This window comes from Myzus persicae, unplaced genomic scaffold (assembly GCF_001856785.1).
Source record: "Myzus persicae strain clone G006 unplaced genomic scaffold, MPER_G0061.0, whole genome shotgun sequence".
Lineage (NCBI taxonomy): Eukaryota > Metazoa > Arthropoda > Insecta > Hemiptera > Aphididae > Myzus > Myzus persicae.
The window spans coordinates 2,888-23,060 of NW_019100505.1; the positions used below are offsets into that span (position 1 = coordinate 2,888).

The 20,173-nt window shown below is 27.6% G+C and overlaps 4 protein-coding genes across 7 annotated transcripts; 2 read left to right on the top strand and 2 right to left on the bottom strand.

Moving 5' to 3' along the window:
• The first annotated feature begins 1,585 nt into the window (after positions 1-1,585).
• On the top strand, positions 1,586-5,663 carry LOC111028944 (transmembrane protein 209). The gene is made up of 11 exons (XM_022307745.1): positions 1,586-1,972; positions 2,035-2,184; positions 2,341-2,516; positions 2,579-2,698; positions 3,204-3,341; positions 3,684-3,791; positions 3,861-3,982; positions 4,047-4,275; positions 4,896-4,993; positions 5,077-5,286; positions 5,434-5,663. Exons 1-11 carry the CDS (start codon positions 1,968-1,970, stop codon positions 5,557-5,559), a joined length of 1,482 nt encoding a protein of 493 aa, XP_022163437.1. The 5' UTR covers positions 1,586-1,967; the 3' UTR covers positions 5,560-5,663.
• LOC111028953 (putative hydroxypyruvate isomerase) lies at positions 5,452-6,815 on the bottom strand. Of its 2 annotated transcripts, none has more exons than XM_022307752.1 (2): positions 6,724-6,815; positions 5,452-6,622 (listed from the first exon to the last, which is right to left on the bottom strand). In XM_022307752.1, the coding sequence occupies exon 2, from the start codon at positions 6,417-6,419 to the stop codon at positions 5,631-5,633; it is 789 nt and encodes a 262-aa protein (XP_022163444.1). In that variant the 5' UTR covers positions 6,420-6,622; positions 6,724-6,815; the 3' UTR covers positions 5,452-5,630. The 2 variants fall into 2 exon arrangements, with proteins under 2 accessions (XP_022163444.1, XP_022163452.1); XM_022307760.1 differs by having other exon boundaries at positions 5,452-6,660; positions 6,724-6,791.
• A 99-nt stretch (positions 6,816-6,914) lies between these two features.
• Positions 6,915-12,866, top strand: LOC111028968. 2 transcript variants are annotated; one of them, XM_022307771.1, is made up of 6 exons: positions 6,915-7,008; positions 7,098-7,389; positions 7,480-7,639; positions 7,867-7,994; positions 10,774-10,908; positions 11,754-12,174. In XM_022307771.1, exons 2-6 carry the CDS (start codon positions 7,326-7,328, stop codon positions 11,789-11,791), a joined length of 525 nt encoding a protein of 174 aa, XP_022163463.1. In that variant the 5' UTR covers positions 6,915-7,008; positions 7,098-7,325; the 3' UTR covers positions 11,792-12,174. The 2 variants fall into 2 exon arrangements, with proteins under 2 accessions (XP_022163463.1, XP_022163471.1); XM_022307779.1 differs by having other exon boundaries at positions 6,947-7,389; positions 11,754-12,866.
• Positions 12,867-13,534: 668 nt separating this feature from the next.
• On the bottom strand, positions 13,535-17,871 carry LOC111028983. 2 transcript variants are annotated; one of them, XM_022307789.1, is made up of 2 exons: positions 17,754-17,871; positions 13,535-16,720 (listed from the first exon to the last, which is right to left on the bottom strand). In XM_022307789.1, exon 2 carries the CDS (start codon positions 16,640-16,642, stop codon positions 15,818-15,820), a length of 825 nt encoding a protein of 274 aa, XP_022163481.1. In that variant the 5' UTR covers positions 16,643-16,720; positions 17,754-17,871; the 3' UTR covers positions 13,535-15,817. The 2 variants fall into 2 exon arrangements, with proteins under 2 accessions (XP_022163481.1, XP_022163485.1); XM_022307793.1 differs by lacking the exon at positions 17,754-17,871 and adding an exon at positions 17,538-17,583.
• Between the last annotated feature and the right edge of the window lie 2,302 nt (positions 17,872-20,173).

Here is a 20,173-nt window from a genome sequence, read left to right on the forward strand (position 1 = left end):
TAATTTAATAGTATTATTATAATGTTGTCTGACCAGTGTCGGTCTGGCCACAACTGCTGGACATCACTGGTTTTTTAAAATTGTGTCTGTATCGTACATTTTTTATTTGCTTGGCTTATTCTTCATCTATATAGGGAGTAGGGACTCTGAAAAGTGTTTATCAAAATATTTATCTGAACGTAATTTTATGCCTCAATTGTTGTATATAGAGAACGCCATGCCGTTCATCATGGGCCCCTTAAAAAAACTAATCCATGGGCATTTGGTAGGCCAGGCCGACACTGATGCTGACAGAATCATTTTTCATGTAAAATGATTTAAGGTATATCATTGAATTCAAATTTAAAACATCCATTTCACTATTTCAGTAACCTACATGACACCTTATGTACAGCAGAATACTCACTTGACCACCTTTTTAAATTGTGACTTACAAAATAAAATGTATTTTATCTAATTTACTATTACACTAAACCACCAAACTAAATTAGGTATAAGTACTTTTTTTAAAGTCAGTACTGTAAAAACAATTATACTATAAAATATGACTATAATCATAAATGATTACATATAATATATATTTTTATAATGGAAATAGGTAGGTAATAAGATTTAAATTTAAAATGTATGTATTGTACATATTAAGGTGTGCAATAATTAATTACAGGTATGGACATAACATTCTAATCACTGAATTCAACTATGCTGGTGACAATGTAGATATACCTACAGATGAATTAGAAAATTAGTAGAGTAAGCTCTATAGAATAAGACACCAAATACTTACAAATTGTACAGGTTTGGGTACATAATTTACCTTACAAAGTATTAAGAAACTTAAACGATTATCTCTAAATATTTATCTAGTGAGATAATGAGATATGTTATTGGTTTACATTAGGGTGGTTAATATTCTTCAAAATCTATATAATACATACATTATCAATTGTCAGGTCGTATTCAAAATGAGGAAGATCATCATACAAAGACACCAATGCCATGTTTCCATCAATATTGACTTCACAAATGCTGTTGAGTATTTTTTTTTTTTCTTTCTGATTCTCACATAGCATATTTGAATACAAATATTAAGCCATTAACTACTAGTAAATATATTTGAATAACATAAAAATATATTATCACAAAAATCAAATACAAATTACTCTGTATGAGTCAATATTTTTAAAAACAAATTAAATTTGTACACTGAAGAATATGTAATCTTTAAAATTATTATAATACAATATATATGTACCTAATTATTATAATAATTCTCAAAATTACAAATGTACTAATTACTATTAATATTTTCATTAGCTTTATAAGTTATAACGAAAACAACAATAACAATAATAAGATAATAAATATTAATAATAATAACACAGAATATCTCAGAATGATAGGATTGTATTAATGACGTCATAGCGTGTTTCGAACTTCATTTTATGCTCGGTTATCTACTGTAGATAACCGTGGTTTTGTATATACTGAAGTAAGAAACAGAATAGTAAATTATTATCGTTTTGGTTTTGGAAATCCTGAAATACGTTAATAGTTAATAATTATAATTTATAATTTCTGACTTTTTTAAGTTTTCTTTTAATTTTGGTTTAATACCAGTAATAAGTGTAATATTATGATTTATGATCTATATATAAGTTTAAAAATATAATATTCAAGTTTGTTATCTATGGATAATGGAATGATATCTCAACAACCATTACAAAAAACATGCGGATTTTACTTTTTTGAATTTCTCATCTTTTGTTTGATTTTTGCCCAAGTGTATGACTAGTGAAAACAATTTAGTATTAACCTGCATTATTATTTGTGTGAATACAATTTAATTCTTCGAAATTAACGATACTTTTTAATATGTTTAATCATTTATAAGAAGCGCATTATATTATACAAATACCTATTATTTATTGATTAAGTGCCTAAAAATTATATAAGAAATTTTAATCATGAGGTATTTACTTATTCAAAAAATCCTTGTTATATTGTTATTCATTCGCATAATTTATTTAATAGGACACCACCAGATTTTCAATCAAACAAATCAATTAAAAAGGATTTAGTGAAAGACGCCATTCAGTTGACGATTACTGTTAATCGAATGAAGCAACATTTTATTTGGGGTACTGTAAATGCCCTAGTATTGTCTATGCTGACTTATGACTTGTGAGTAATTATTTTATACTTCATTAGGATTAAACTGTTCATAGTTTTTGAGTTTTTTAAATATGTGTTATTCAGTCCATCAAAGTACAACGTAAATACTAATATTAATTTATTTTTCTTAAAGATAATGTATAATCGATAATACTTTTTTTCTAGATTGGCCTTGCCATATTCTTGGTATACTCCATGGTGGAGATTTGTTGAATCAGTATCATCAATAGTTGTATTGTTAAGTCTTTTATATCATGTATTGTCCCTTACAAAATTATGGGTAACCACTAGTACCATACACTTGGCACCAGAACACTTCCAGACACTAGGCTTATCCAACTGTATGCATATAACCGAATTTAAATCATTCAATATTTAAAATATATGTTCTTGTTTATTATAGCTTATATAAAAGTAAAATCACCAGATACTTCATCAAGTATAATAACACCTCCTGCGACCACAAGTACACCAATCAATTGGATTAACAAATGGAACAACCAACAGTTTCACGTTTCACATGGTAAATTATTGTTTCAAGAACAAACAAATAATATAATTTTAATGATTTGTTAATGACTCATATTAGTATTTTTAATTTCATAAAAATTAGTATTTTTTTAAAATGTTAACTAAGTTTAAAATGTTAAAAATAACTATTTATAAAAACAAAGATGTATTGTCTTGTAAACACTTGTATAATTATTATAAAATACTTTTGACATTTGTGGCTCGTTACTATGTTTCACCAATGAATATAATTTTTCATAATAGTATAATATTTTTAATTTAAATTAAATTAACATTGCCTTGTTTATTTTAATCAAATGTTCCCGTAAAATGTTTAAAATTAAAATTAAAGTTGAAGTAAATTGCTACATCAACGACCTTCCCACTAGGGTGATTTCACAATTTATAATCATGTACTTAGGTACCTAATATTAAATATTTTTAATTTATTGGAACATCAATTTTAAATTACTAATGATCAAATTATTTTAATTACCTTATATTTATAATATTTATAGACAACTTTGGACCAGAAAAACAAAATAGAAGTGCAACTAAGTTTATGACTAGTACCAATGACGAAACTATAGAAGATATTTCTGCCTTAGAACAATACCTTAAAGACTATGACAACAAAAATAGCTTTTCGTTCACTGGTAATATTTTGTTATAAAGCATTACTTTTAATGTGAATCATTCAATATTGTAACTTTTGATTTTAACTTAACATTTAAGTTTGTTTGAAGACTTTTTCAAGATATCATAATATGTAGGGTGTTAACATTTACAATATTTATGTGCACTCATGACACTATGACTTCTTCTAGTATGCAATATAAATTGATATTCACCAATATACAACAAACTTAAAAATATCTAAAAATAATTAAATTAATTGAGAGTATAGAATCAAGTTACAAATATTTCAAGATCATTATTTCATACTAGATATTAGCTGAAAATAATAAATACATAAATTAATTAAATTATACCTCTAGAACGTGAATCTGAACAACGGAGTATGTCTATGTGGGAACGTTCTGGTTGCTCAAACACATCTATTTCCTCAATGCTTCAAAATTCTATATACCAAGTGGCATCATCACGTAAGTTGATAAAATACAGATTATTTTGAGGCTTAAACATTTAATTAAATTAGTAATTTTTTATATTAGCTGAACAATCAAAATCCGAATTGAATGAGAGCACTTCTACTGTAGCTATGGCTTCAGAAGTATGGCGTAAATTTAAAGTGGACAATAATAAAGTTGAAAGATGGTCAGTTAGTTTGAGAACCGTAAGTTAAATTTTTACTTAACATTAATTTAATTAAATTTTGATAAAATATTGGATTTTCTTAGTGGATTTCACAAACAATTATTTCTCGATTGGTGAAAGAAATTGAAAATGTTGATCAAGCTTTATACAACCAAGGATTTGTAGACGTATCTATAGGAAATGTTGGCTTAGAAAGACTAAAAAAAACTGCACATACAATACAGGTTGCTCAAACTATACCTAGTTTACTGTATATTATTCCATATTTTGAAGTATCTCCAAATCAAGAATATGTAGTTCAACGCATAAGAGGTAAAGATATAAATAATAATGGTAGATACAAGTATGTTATTGTGTTCCCTCAAAAAAATTCCATTTTATCATTTTTGTACTTTTATTAAATTTCGTAATTTATGTTTTATTATTCAAATTGACAACATTTGAACACTACTACTCATAAAATGAATTACATTCGCATATACCATAGTGATTTCCATGTACTATCATACAAAATTTCTTATTAAAATTATGATAAATTAAGAAATTTCTTTTTTTATAAATTAAAATATTTTACAAATGTAGAAAACAAACAAGTCATAATCATCACGAGATAAAAATATATTTTGATACTTAAATGTTTATAGCATACTGTTGTGTACTTGTGTATGCTTATGAAGGTATGTTAACAAAAATGTCAATAACAATGTCTTGTCACCATAATTGATGGAGTTATTTTAGTGTTTTTTTTTATTATCATTGAAAATTTATGTTAAGGTATATTGCATACTCTTCATTATGTAAATAAATTATGCTACAGGATATTTCCAAATTATTTTTTTGATGACGGATCGATAATCTTGCTATAAGTACCCAAATAGTTGTTATACCCTAGCCGCTAGGGTATAATCTTTATTATTTAATTACTGTTTCAGAATTGGCCAAAGGTTCTTGTTTAACTGAGTATCGATGGAATTCTGGTGGAACATTTAAAGGAAAAGAATGGAATAGTGAATTACCATCTGACGCAGTTGTAAGTACTATTTTTTTATAAAAATATGTGTTGAACATTGGTTAAGTTTCTTTATTTTATAAAAATATTTTATTTGTTTTTAGTTAGTAATGCATTTATTAGCTACATACTTAGATTCTCAGTTATCTCCATTAACACGTCTTAAGGGAAAAAATCCATTTTCTGTTCAACATCTGATAAAATATCCAGAAAAATTAAAATCCGATAATAAGCAAGTGGTCATTTTTCAACAATCAAATATTCCACCTCACTACAGTTTAAAAATTGGTAAAGAAACACACAACTTTCCAAAGGTAATGTAATTTATTAGCATAATATATTATAAATATACATAATTTTGAGCTCAATAATGTTTGTTTGATTACACTAGTTTTCAACTATAATAAATCATATAAAAAGTAAAAACATAGAAATTCTATATATTTTCAACATTGTTTCAGGGTCGTAATAATTTTTTCTATACAGTTTTATTGTTCCTACATCACATCAAAACGACTGAAAATGGATTGTTGGAGAGTGTCAACCTTGGAAAGACTGGAGTAAATATGCTCTGGATTATAGAATAAATTTAAGTGTATTGTTAATTTATTTTTTTAAATGCTTGTAAGTTGTAATGTACTTTTTAAAATATTTCTCATTAAAATGTTACACTTCTTTTTATATCCCTTAACCATGATAAACCTTTGTCAGTATCGCCTTTAGGGTTATATTCTAACCCGATCCATTCACTATAGTTCAGTTCTTCTAATAGTTGAAAAATATAATTATAATCTATTTCACCAGGTGTATTTGGTTCGTTACGTGCAGGAACTTGAGCCAATTGAATATGCCCTACATGAGGTAACAATCTCTTAATGTTATTCGTTAGGTCTCCTTTGATCTGTTGTAAATGGAATATATCTAACTGTAGCTTCAAATTAGGGCTATTAACTTTGTTCAGAACATCAATTGCTCGTTCATATGAATTTAAATAATACCCTGGAGCAGAATATTTATTGATTGGCTCAATTAAACCTATAATGCCTTTAGTTTCAAAGATTTGTGCTGCATAAGTTAAATTTTTTTCATAAGCCTCGTGATTGACTTCTGTTGGTTGAACGACTATGCCAGCCATCACATGAATCTTGGAACAGTTCAAAGCTTTTGCATAAGATACAGCCAAGTCAATAGATGAACGAAACCTATCCTCCATGCTTGGAATTGCAGCAAATCCTAGTTCTTGGGCTTCACCTCTAGGTGCGTTTATCAAGATTTGTTGTACATTAGCATTTATTTTCGCTTGTACGACTTTTTCCAAAGTATCTGAGTATGGAAATGCACATTCGACAGAAGTAAAACCCGATTTAGCAGCCAAATTGTATCTCTCCAGAAGACAATTTGCTTCTTGGTACATGAATGATAAATTGGCACAGAATTTCAAATTCATATTGAATATTGAGCAGAATAAAACTTGTTTCACGATTAATACTCTGAGGATGTCCAAACTCCAACTGAACTAATCAGTAATCTCACCTTTGGGCTTTTAGGTTGGTCGTGTCAAAAACAGAGTATTCAACTTAATCTGATTCTAATATTAAACCGCCTATTGCCAACTAAATTGTCAGTACAAAGTAAATGGCTTTCAGTATACTGAAAAGTAAAAATATTTGAAAGTTCAAAAAATCAAACTGTGACAAAAAATAATCGATAATCAAGTATAAATCATAAAAGTATAATAATTATTCAAATACCTATTCAACTTTTGAAGGCAGCCGCGTCGTCGGGCCCGTTCGTATCAACAGACAGAGGACACCGACCACCGTGAACAATTTGGAACAGATTATGCTTATCACAAGGTCAAAACGACTTTTCAAAGAGAATTGTATTTATCGCACGTACAACCTCTTTGAATTTCATCACCCCTTTTATTTCTCCCCCCACAAAATATCACATAAAACAGTCCAAACTCCGAATACACCAAACGCAAACATAATAATACAACACATTAATCACAGAATTCAGATTACAATAGACAGGTACTATATATACGTATATGTCAGTGAATACTGGAACTGGATAGGTTATTTAATCTTTATTGTATGTTTTTATGCATTGCGTTCATCAGTCACTATTTCAGCAGTCAGTCTGCCCAAATGATCGTCCTGACGCTGTATTGAACTCTGTTGAAGCTCGTAATTGCCATTATTATTAGTGTTTTTTAATGAGACATGAATGTTTTTTTGTCGTTCATTTATGTCTAATAACTAATAACCATCATTAGTTATTTAGCTCGGGAAAATTAATTAGGTATCAAGTACAATTAGTGTTAACCTTTACACTCGCCGTCTTCATTATGAACACTGTAAAAAGGATTGTATCAATCGCGTATCTAATAATATTGGTCACATTAGTTCAGAGTAAGTAGTCTTCGAACTATAAGAATCTTCCGGCTTCCACACGTCATGTATTTTTATGTATCCAACATAAATCGTTATAACTGTTTTTAGGTGAAAACTGTACGGTAAAGAAAACTTATAATGGAACTATTATAAGAGAACGTCTAATGACCTGCCCTTCATCTGAATCGGATAAAGATGCTAAATTTTGTTGTTATGATAAATTTGATAGCGTCGATTGCTGCAATGGTGCTGATCATTTACGTCATTTGTAAATAATTATTCTATAATTTATTTGTATTAAGGTACGGTTTCCAAGCTGCGACTAGTGTGACTGCTCTGCTATAGAACAGCTTTATAATATTTAAGGCTAAAGACAGTACTGGTCCACAATCAGTATGTTGCAACAGGTCGCCTCATGAAAACTGTACCACGTCATACATTCAACAAAAACTATTATTTTATAAACATAAATGTATTCATTTCCTATTCTTTTAGGATTCTAAAATTCATGCCAGACCTATTAATAGTTCTGATGATAATTGTTGGTTTGATATTGATATGCTGTGTTATTTGTATCTGTATTCCATGTTATTGCATCATGAGTCGTCGTCGCCCAACTTATAGTATGTACCTATATTCATAAAATATTCTAGTGTAAGTTAAGTACAAGTAATGTAAGCACAAGGCCTACAGCCTTTATCCCAGATTCCTTAGAAATGGTATACACTATACATGTTTAAAGTAAATCATATTTTTTTTTTAATATATTATCAATTACATTTAAGATTAATTATTAATTATAATTAATCAACTATTTACTGGAAGGCTTATATTTAGGAATTACTGTTTAAGTTGAAATTCCATTTCATATAATTGTTTTGGTTGTATATGAATGTATGATTCACCTGTGACTCATCTGCTGTAGTTTGCAACTATTAATATTAAACATATGGATATGTCATTCCTATCTTCACTGACCATACACTTATAAGCTATCATTATGGAGAGAGAAATGATGGTTCTCACTTCCACAGAAATTTCTGTCCTGCTAGCATTAAAGAAACATTTAAGCAAAAAAGAAGAGATGTTAAGGTTTACATTGGTGTCAGTTATATTGGCTTGTATGGATTTGTATACATTGCTGCATCCATAAGTTTAATATCAATATTTGCTAGACAAAGGAGAATTTTTAGATTGATTTTAACTTTAAACACATAATTAAGTTATACTAAACACCAAAAAAATGATACAATAGATCATGAAAGTTTAAAATTTAAATTAAGTTTTTAAAATTATTTTCATATTATCAGAGTCTTGGTAACAATGTAATATCTAGGTATCCGTGTTACAAGGTCGCAATGTCTACTGTGGCATACCTGATAAATTATTCTAATTCTTTACTGGAATTTATTTCACTAAACTTATATTGCAGAAATGTATAAGTTCAAATGTGTTTTATTACCTCATATTTATTTTGATAACTATTATTTAACTGTTAATAATTTATCATCTTTATAATATTCAAAAATGTATAATTTTTAAATAGCGAATAGGTAATAATTAAGTCAATAGTTAACTTTGGGAAAATCTATAAAAATTTATATTTTCTTCATAAAGAAGGAACTTGATAACATTAGCCATATTAACTAACAGTAATTACAAAATCCCTATGCAAGTTAAACAATATCGAACTATTCTAATTACTACAGTATATACTGTTATGTATATTATGTTAACATAAAATTTAAAAGTATATTTTGTTCAAGGGACTTTGACTGTTTACATACAATTAATAAATAAGGGGTCTAACTCTAAACTCTAAGAATATTATTTGTATATTATACTAATATTTATTTGTTTAATATTAAACAAAATATAAGTTTTTAAGAGTAAAGAATATTACCGTTAAATTATTTTCTAGAAAAATGTTTTAATCTACCTGTGTACATATTAAATTAAATTTTTATATTGTTTTTATCTACTATATGATAAAGAAATCAGTACCAATACTAGGATTATAATAATTATACCGGCTTATTAATTATTGATTAAAACAATAGTTTGTCTTTGTCACTTGAAAAGAGCTAAAAGATAAAATATTCATATTTATATTGCTTGCACAATGGCATAAAATATTTTCCATACTTAAATAGTAAAATATGTATATTAGTATCACTATTTTTAAATGTTAGCTACTTTATTTATTCAAAAATTATTTTACCAATTACATCAATGTTTTTATACAAATAGTAATGTTAGTAACACTACTCCATTTAGTGTTTACAGCAACTTAATTGTATAACAATTTTTAAAAAAAAACATCCTCATTCCTATTAAAATATTAAATTATTTAGGTTCAACTAAAAAACACACACATACCTAATATATTAGTAAATATAGTCTTAGCATATATTTATTACAATTATTACCTATAGAAAAATATTTTTGTTAATTTAATTGATAATTTTAAGCTAATTAAATTTAATAATATGATGAAGATTTGTTAAATAATATTATAAAAAACCAATATTTCGCACATATTTGTATATTATTTTGCATTTAGTTTATTTGACTCTTTTTACTTTTTACTATATTAATGAAATTACTAAAGAGTGTAATAATTTAATTTCTTAAACACAGTTTATTGAAAAAAATTGAGTAACACACTAAAATAATAAATTTAAATAGTTCTACTTTTCAAATCTACCCAATTTGTCCAAAAATTGGTTTAGTTAATTTGTTTTCTTCATATTGCTTACAAAATAGTCTATAGAAATTTATTTAACTTCCGAGTTCATAAGTTACATAATTTTACTGTTTTAGTTTTGATGAACATTTCTATTTATACCCACATATTTATGTGATGTATATTATATCATAATAAATTATTATTAATAATAACTGATTCATAAATCTTTAATTATTAAAGCCAAGTGGTAAATTGAACTCAATTTATTTTTTGAACTTATACTTAATGTGATATAAGCTAATAAATAAAAAAATATTCTTATAGAATTTCCTTTAATTAAAATTTTTTTACATTTAACTTATCTTTATTTTATTCAATTTAATATTTATTAATTCAAATAAAGGTATAGGTAGTAAGTAAATAATCTGTGTCTGTGACAAGTTAATTAAAAAATCTGCAGGACTTAAACATTAATATATTCCCTACATAAAATTACAAGACGATGCACTTACCAATTTGAAATTCAGAATCATAGTTGTTTAATTTGTATATTAACAGTCCATTTATATATTAATAAGCAAAAAAATGTATAGTTAAAACTTGTTTAAATATATAATTTAAAAATAATTGTGCATTATTGATTTTATTAGTCTACAGAATTATAAAATTAAGCTAATATACATTTTAAATTTTTTGTATTTTGTTTTAAATAGAAGATTCAAATGATAATGCAAATATGGTTGCTGCCGTTTCTTTGCCCAATGAATCAGAAGAACAAAATATACCAAAAAAAGAAGTTACTCATCATTTGCCACCTGGAGCTTATCCAGTTTATCCGCAATTCATGGGTATGTACACTTTATATTTCTTGGGCTTAAACATCATACACACAGTCAAACATTTTATCCGTGTTCTATATATCCCATCTGTTTAAAAACTTTTCACTATATATATTTTTTAAATTAGATTTAGGTACTTTCTTTAATATTATTTTTGAACCCAACATTGTATGATTTCAATTATTTCTAATAATTCATCTGTAATCAAAATTATACAGAAAAAAAATACAGTTTTTGTAGTAAGCCCACATTTCTTACTACATTTTTTTGGGTACTAAATAAATGTCAAGTACCTTAAATTAAAAATTACAGTATAAAATTGTAATTTGTTGGTAACTGTATGTTAATAAAATTAAATAAAACTAACAATAAAATAATAATAAAGTTGTTATAGGTAAAATCTAATATTTATTATAAGTATTTTAATAAATAATAATATGCTGGGAATTTATATAAACAACATGGACAATGGACATTGACCACACCATACAAGTTACAACCATACTATGATGTTTCACTTGTAGTAGTGTAAGAAAAAACGTTTACACTGTTCACTGCTTCAGGCGTACTATTACGTTCCTGTCTTTTATAATATCATTTGCCGATAACAGTACAATTTTAGGAAATCCTGGGTCACATCGTTTCAAAAATTAATAACTAGATCATAAAGATCACAAAATTTAAATTTAAAAAAAAAATATATATTATCAAAAATAAAAAATATTTTTTATTACGTAGCATACACGGGTTCAGAGCATAAATAGTGTAGCAGCTAAAAAGTTAATCTTCTGTGACTTTTATTTTTGACATTTTGTTTATATTTCTATTAATTTGAATTTAAATAATTATTTCAGGAATGCAACCATTGAAATCGACTGAAGTAAATTGTTAATTCACACATCACAATAACAATAGCTGTTCTTATAAAAAGCCAAAGCATGTTATTATTAATATTACTATATTTATTTGTGCCATCAACTGAGTAACGAAGGTTTGTGAATGACTAAATTTTTTTTCTTTTATTTTTATCTTAAAATTTTCGACTTTTATAGTCTGGCTATCAAAAGAATATTATTATCTTAAATATTAAGTTACCTAGTTTTGAACTGATTATGGTTAGAATTACTTTTCATATATAAGCATAACAAATAAGACTTCATGTGTTTGCCTTAAAAAAATATACCAGCACAATATTTTGTATAAATATTTATGGTTTTTATCATAAAATATACGAGTCAATTATGAAATAAATATTTTGAAAAAAAAATAGGAGTATTTTTGTATATTTCGATAAACTATTTTTTTCTCAGATAAAATTTTGATTTATCAAAATTATAATTTTTTTTTTTTAATCTCAAATGTATACAAAAATTTAAATATTCTAAATTGTTTTGTTTAATATGTAATAATTAGTTTTAGTTTTTTCGTTGTTCCTGAGTTTTGACGATTTATATGGAAGAAATAAAAATCGCAAAGCTATAAATTTGTTTTGATATTATTTGTTTTCTGCCTTATTTGGTTTATTTTGTTGGTTCCTTTTCTAAACATTATTTGTCAAATACTGAAATACCAAATACGTATTAACTGAATTGTGATGTTTTACATGTGATTGACTGTCAAAATAATTTTGGTTTTAATTGAACACTTTTTTTGTGTATATTTACATAAAGACTAAGATTAATATTTATACTAATAGTTATAGTAATTCAGTATCGAATTAAAATGTTGTATTTTATTTTGTATTCAACACAAAAATTGTATGATCTTGAAATGTATCGTAATGTCTAAATAACTTGTAATATTATTATTATAATATGACACATATTCTGCTAGAATTTTATTTTTAATATTTTCCTTTTGAAAATTATATAATGTAAGTTAAAACTACTGTGTAATATGATATTTCCGTATCTTTGAATAATCTCGCTATGGTTGTGTATAAGAATTCCTTATTTATTCAATGATCTTATTTGAGTTCAATAATTATATTGTCTTAATACTAACAAATTGTTATATTTAATTAATAGCTGATACAATGGTTTTCGATCAGAATGTGCATTTAAATGTAGAATGTTTCTTTTTATATAATATAAACTAATAATATTGTCTTATATTATGTAACTTATTTTAACAATGTACAATAATTAAAACAATTTATAATTCATCATTTTACAAACACCTTTTTTAAAGACTGGATTTAATTACATTCATATTTTTAAATAATATAGAAATAATGTGAAAGTTGGTTTAAATTTGATCATATTTTTATATACTTTTTATTACTTAGTAACGACTACTGTTTTCTTAATTATTCCATAATTTGATTGTATTTGAACTATATTTATTATTATGCTTATTGTTTGATTTAAAACATTTTTACAAATTCTTTGTACAGTCAAGGGTGCACAAACAGGAAAGTGATACCAATAGGTCATCGTCCGTTAAGTTTAAATTTCTACTAAAAATAATTGTGCAAAAATTTTAAATCGACACGAATTATTATTATGCTTTTATAATAATACTTAACTTAATAATATAACCTACTTATTATGTATACAACTATATAAATATCACATTTACATCATAATTTTAAAATTGTGCCTATACATAAATTAATATTATCTTTATCTATAAATAATTCTACTTGTGTAGAAAAAAATATAATTTGTATACAACATTAAGTACTTTAATTGTAATAAAACATTTATAACCAATATTAATCGATTTGTTATTTTGTGTCACCTCAATCTCAATGATTTTATTAGAATGTTTAACTTAATTCTTACAAAATGTGAATTGTATGCAAATAAAGGTGGTAATACATTGTAAATCTTGATTAAAACTTTAAACGTGGGCGTGAGTGCATAGCTAGGAGTAGACTAAAGAGGCTTAGACACCTGAAAGGTATTTCTAGTGCCCTACCTCTGTATGGATGTTTTTTTCAACCTTACAAACTTTTCTAAGGTTCACCAAAATGTACTTTTTTTTTCACTAAGCTCAGTTGTTTATAGGATTCTGCACTCTAGGTATATACTAAATATACATATATTTTATTAACTTTACTATAACTAAATATTTTAAATACCAGTAAATGATACTTATGTCCCATAGTTTTATAAGTGTGTGGTTTTATTATTTTATGACATCGTAGTTATACGTTTCAAAATAATAATAAATCAGTTATTATTGGAATTTTTGTCTTCATGACAGTATTAGTTTTCAGAAAACCACCGGTCGTTTTTACTTTTCTTATGTTATATATTTTGATTGAACCTTCCTTGAAAATTTTTCACTACACAACATAACACTGAGCAATTGTAAACTCTCCAAGTCTACTTAAGTACCTACTACCTGATGAATACATATAAACTCACCCAGTCTTGTGATAACCTCATTCGTGCATTATATTTTAATATTTACCAATATAGTAATATATAGACATATTATACATTTTTAAAATTTATAAACTAAACATGAATTTCGTTTTAAAAAAGTCAATTGGTTTTATTGTAGAAAATAATGACAAAATAATAATTTAAATCAATTTCATCATACATTTTGATCTTTATAGTCCATAATTTTGTGATGTATAGTTTTTAAGTTACGCAGGAAAGTTTACACACTTCCTTCAGGTAAATATAATGATGGCTCTGAAGAATTAACTAGTCTTAAAAATCGGGAGAGTTTTCTACCTCTCATATCACTTTCATAGGTGCATTGTTTTCTTTTCGGATTTTGTTTTTAGTTGTTCGACATCTCAAGCCTATTGTTTACTAAATGGCATGTTGTTTTAAAATTAATAATAATCGTTCTTATCTTAGATTACTAACGAGAAAATCTAATTTTTAAATCGGCCGTTTAATTGTCTCGCCTTGTATTTAATATTTTTCACTTTTTCAGCTAAGTTTTAGCCGTTCTCTTCGTTTAGTATTGTAGTTAACTTAATTCAGTCACTCTAGACGAATCTAAAATTATGCCATCGAAGGGCTACTATATACCAACTAAATTTATCTCCAAACGCCATTTTTGTAGAAAATTCGCCTCATTTCGCTAGTACCAATACTTATAATAAATGATTATATGTGTATATTAAATTATATAACATAGAAATTGGATCCCGAGTGTTTTTTTTTCAGTTATATAGTCTGGTCAAAGCTTTAGACCCATACACCCACACCCACTTTACACTACTACATGTAGGGTATAAACTATACTTTTCCACATAATCACAGGTCTTCTTCATACATTTTTGCTAACGACTAACTTTTACTATTCTATTATTAAGTTTTTTCTGAGAGGAAAACGATTCATAAGTGGTAACCAACTTTACAGTAACCAATTGGTTCTGCTGAAATAACACACCTTTTTACAGAGACTCGAGGGGATTTAAACTGAAAATTATTAAGGATTACGTTATGAAAATATGTGTAAAAGAATGCCGATTATGTGATAAAATGGTAGTTAAGGTCCTCCCTGCAGGAAGTTAACAGAGGTCCTTGTATAAACCTGGAATTTATAAATCTGGACCGTATAAATCCGGGCTGTACATATCTGGAACGACTGGAACGTAAAAACCTGGACCGTACGCATAGGTATATGAAATGTATAAATCTAGTCAGTGATACCCGCGTGGCCACTCTCTTGATCCTCTGCGCTCAGACAGAAAAAAACGAAAATATCCCTCGACTTGATATGCAACACCACCACTAATAGGTCACCGTCCAGATTTTTGCGTATTTCAAAATTTTATATTTCAGATTTGTCCTGCCCAGAATTGTACTTTCTAGATATGTACAGTCCCGGTTTATACGGTCCAGATTTATAAATTCCAGGTTTATACGCGCTTCCGTTAATAGGTAGTTACCTACCTACCTATAATTTGTATTTAAATTTCGGTGAACTTTTTTATTTTTCCCTTCTATATCTCCCGTTGTCGACAGCACAAACCGCAACTTACGTACTTTTTGAATCTCGTCCATAGCGAACCCTCCTCCTTCGGGGTATCCTCTGGAGCCTGTACCCTGGAGTCCCAATTCCCGTTTTCCGGAGACCGAGACTGCTCCGAATCGGCAGGAGCACGCTCTTCCCATCCGCCCAAGTCCACGGATCTCTGGCGGTGGCAGTCGTCTCCTGTCAAGTCCACCGCGTCAAAGTCGTCACTGGCATTGGGCGTGATGACAGCGAAAAAGTCGGGAGTATAGTAGTTGGCCGCAACATGTGGGTCATAGGTTGCATGGAACTTGTACTCCTGCAACTCGGTAGTGCAAAAGTCGGAAGCTTGCAGATCGGTAGCCCGTAAATCAGGAGCTTGCAGATCGGTCGCCTGCAAGTCGGGATGAGCTTGTGGACCATTGGTTGCGCAGGATTCTCGGTCTGCTGGCGGAAGTACCTCACTGCGGCCGCTGCTCTGGTCCTCCTGGGCTATTGGAGGGGCATGCCCGTAGCGATGGTCCGCCGGCGAGCGATGCAACGCTTCCGTGCTGGCCATAAATCTTTTCCGATCCTCGGCATTGGCGACCATCACCTGCACTTCCGTTTCTCCGACCTCGATCATCGATTTGTACACGCGTTTTGACCTTTGCGACAACAGTTTGCCGCAGTCCGGCGGCGGTGGTTGGCCGAAAACGATCTCGAACCGGGGAGTCGCCAAATCGAGTACGTAAATAATCGATCGATCGCAGCTGCAGTAGCTGTCCATCGCCGTCATGCTGCAACTGCAGTAACTGCAATCGTCCATCATCATCTTGATGTCCAACCTCAAAGTTGTTGATACTTGGCAGCTACATATTTTGTCATGCAGGTGTTCCGTTTAAATGCATACCTATCGGTGGTATCACAAGTAATGTTTAAATTTCCGGTCGTTAAATATAAGGACATAAGGTATGACTATATAATATGCTATATAACCAACATAATTTATAGTTAGGGTGAGTCTGTAAGATGCAATTCCTCCACTCTTATTCAGTATAAAAACTCAACCTCTCATATACCAAAACTACGATTTCTATAATATGTACCTAAGTAATAGAAATTCAGTTGTGAAAAACGTATGGAAAATGAAAATTCTTTTAAATTATTTCTTTTTATCAAGCATCATATCATTTTAATTAAATCATTGTAGATAAAATATAAAAGTCAATATTTTATATAGTACTACTCATATAATATCTATATTCTATGTATTATATAGTTCATTACGTTATATTGGTAAGACTGAAGAAATATATTTTGTTCGTACAATATTTATATAAATAAAAAAGAACTATAGGTAATGTCTATTTTATAATTTTGAAACTATTATTAATATAGTTAGATAGGTAAATAAAAAATATTCTTAATATCGTAATAGCGTTCTTTTTCAAGAGCTATTTAATTTCCTATATAAATGTGATAAAAATTCCAGGCATACCTGATGGCTGATACCTAATATTATATAATATGACGTATAATTTTCAATCGTTAAAGAGAGAAAACCTAATTAATTTTATAAAAACGTACAACTGGTTCCAATCTCATTTACTAATGGACTTAAAGAAAATAAATCATTTATATTTTAAACAAACTATTTTCAATATGTTACTATAAATATATTTAATTCAAATAATTAATTATATACCTAAATATATATTTGAACTTACTCCGAGTCCCAAATTGAAAAATAATAGTGATATGATCAGTATTAACTTTTTAAGTATATAAACTTTAAACTTTGGAAGTTTGAAATTTTAATACGATGTTTAAAATGAGAACTTATTTTTAAAATAGGTATTTTAAAATGCGGTATTTTTACGATTACTACAGTTTATAGTTACGATTTAGTAATTTTAAGTTATAGAATTGAATTGGGTACATACATATCAGCGAATAGAATTTGAAGTCGTACTGAATATATTTCTAAGTTTGTTTCACGTAGGTATTGATATTTTACGGCTGTGGTAATAGCTAGTGTTCTTTTTATCACACAGAAGTCAGAAACAAATATTACATATTAACAATTGAAATATATACCTATATTTTTATTTGCAATTCTGCATATGTTATTAACAAGTGTTCTTATATTGTAGTGGAAAAAAAATGATTTATTTAAATGGGTTAACGATTATAATGGCTACGTCACTACGTCTATAATATAGCCATATTGGTATAATACATACAATGTTAAGTACCTACCAGCAACCAGCAAATATCTATTGATTTTACCTAGATTTATATTTGAGACATAAGTACCTACCAAACTGTATGCAAATAGACATTAGTCAAAACGATCAAAATATCTGGCTATTGGAGTTTAAAATTAAATTTTTGTAAATAAAAGCAGTTACATATTTTGATACTTCTGAATATTCATGAATTTGTTTTTTGTAATGTAGGTGCCTATATTTTAGAAATCATTAATATCATTGATTATAAATACTATTTAATATTTACACATAATACATATGTATTTATAATCAATGGTATTATTAAATAAATGTGTACTATTTTTCTTTTAAATAATTATTATAATACAACTATTTAAAACTAATATGTAGTATTAAGCTGTTAAAAATGTTGTTAATTTATAAATTTTTAATTTATTGGCGGTTAGGTTATACATAATTATTGAGTTGAGTTATCGATAAAATAATAAGTAATAACGCTATGTCGCTAATCGCTGTAATTGTCACTTAACACAGATCTAGTTGTTTTTTGTTACTTTTCTAATAAATATTTACTAAATGATGCAAGATTCTTTTTTTTTGTATGATGACTGTGACACTATAATTGTATGAACAATGGCGAAAATATTTATTTATTTTTCTATGAGAAGCAGTGCATACCCATCCATATAGAGAAAGTAACAGAACCTGGAAAATGAAATAACTTTTGCTCTAATCAATATTTCTTAATTTTTCTTTTTTATGACATTTTAGATGCCTACTCTGTACGTAAAGTATAACTTTTTTTCTTTTAATACCGGAAATAAAATTTTTAAATCTAGTTTACAGAAAATAGTTAATTGCAAAAACATTTGTTTAACTCATGTAATTTATTTCAAAAGATTTTTGAAATCTTATTATTTTCGTTTAGTATTATAGATCTAGTCGTACAAAACATTTTAAATTCAAAAAGTATAAACTTTTTTCAAATATTTTATGGGGCTTTCACACTTTTTAACGGCCTTAGTATACTGTTCTAGTGAAATGGAACTTTTACATTTCATACATTTAAATCAAATCAGTTTCATATCTACCAAAACATTTTCTTGTGATTAATTAAGAATTAGAACTGTTTCATTATCTGCTGTATACGTAGCTTAATAATGGGTCGTTTTAAATTGTAACCAATCTAAAGCTAACAGATATGTACGGTGCTAAATGTTAAGTTTATTAATGGCCTTTGCTGCCTAGTTGTTATTAAGATCAATAAATACAATTTTAACTAAAAAGACTAAAGACTTGGGTAGTTGGGTACTTCTATTGGCTACTTATAGTTACTATGTGTGTACTATATATGCTAGTTTACCTACAAATTACTACTAGCATATACCTATATTCAAAAATTTTAAAATTGGAACTCTTTCATAGTTATATCCTAAGCGTTTTCGAGTATTATTTAATACACTGCAGGTTTGTAAAATCCAAACTAATCAATTAATTTTGATTAAGCACACGCATGAAATCAAAATAAATTTAATATTATGCAGTAGCGTAGTACGAATTTATATCGCGATTATTACTAGGTATAGGTATAGAGTTGTTCAAAGCCTACAGGAAGCGATGGGTGACAATTATCGTGCATTTTGACCAAGGGCGATCGTTGAGGCGGACGAGAAGTGCCACGCCACTCAAATACTCAATATTATTATTGTATCACTTTTATAATAGGTAATATTATGCTACATTTCTACGTGTTTAAAATGTTTTGTTTGGTGAAAATTTTATTTATTATTTTATGTTTTGAATTATCATAGTTTTTGTTAATGTTATGATCAATGCATTAAAAATTCACATTTTCGGAGGTAAATATTTAATATTGTATCAAGTGTCAACCGATTAAAAATTATTCAACCACGAACTACGGTCGATTACTCGGTCTAGATAACTATGCACGTAAACTATTACCTATTAATTTTTTTACTGTCTGGTAACCTATTGAATTTTATAATAACGTAGGCGATGCACCAAATATCCACGAATGGATCTTTTCAAAGATAAAGATTTCTGTTCTATGTTCTAATATTCTAATATTCTATATTTCTTTCTTATTTTAGTACATTCAATTGAACCAGCAG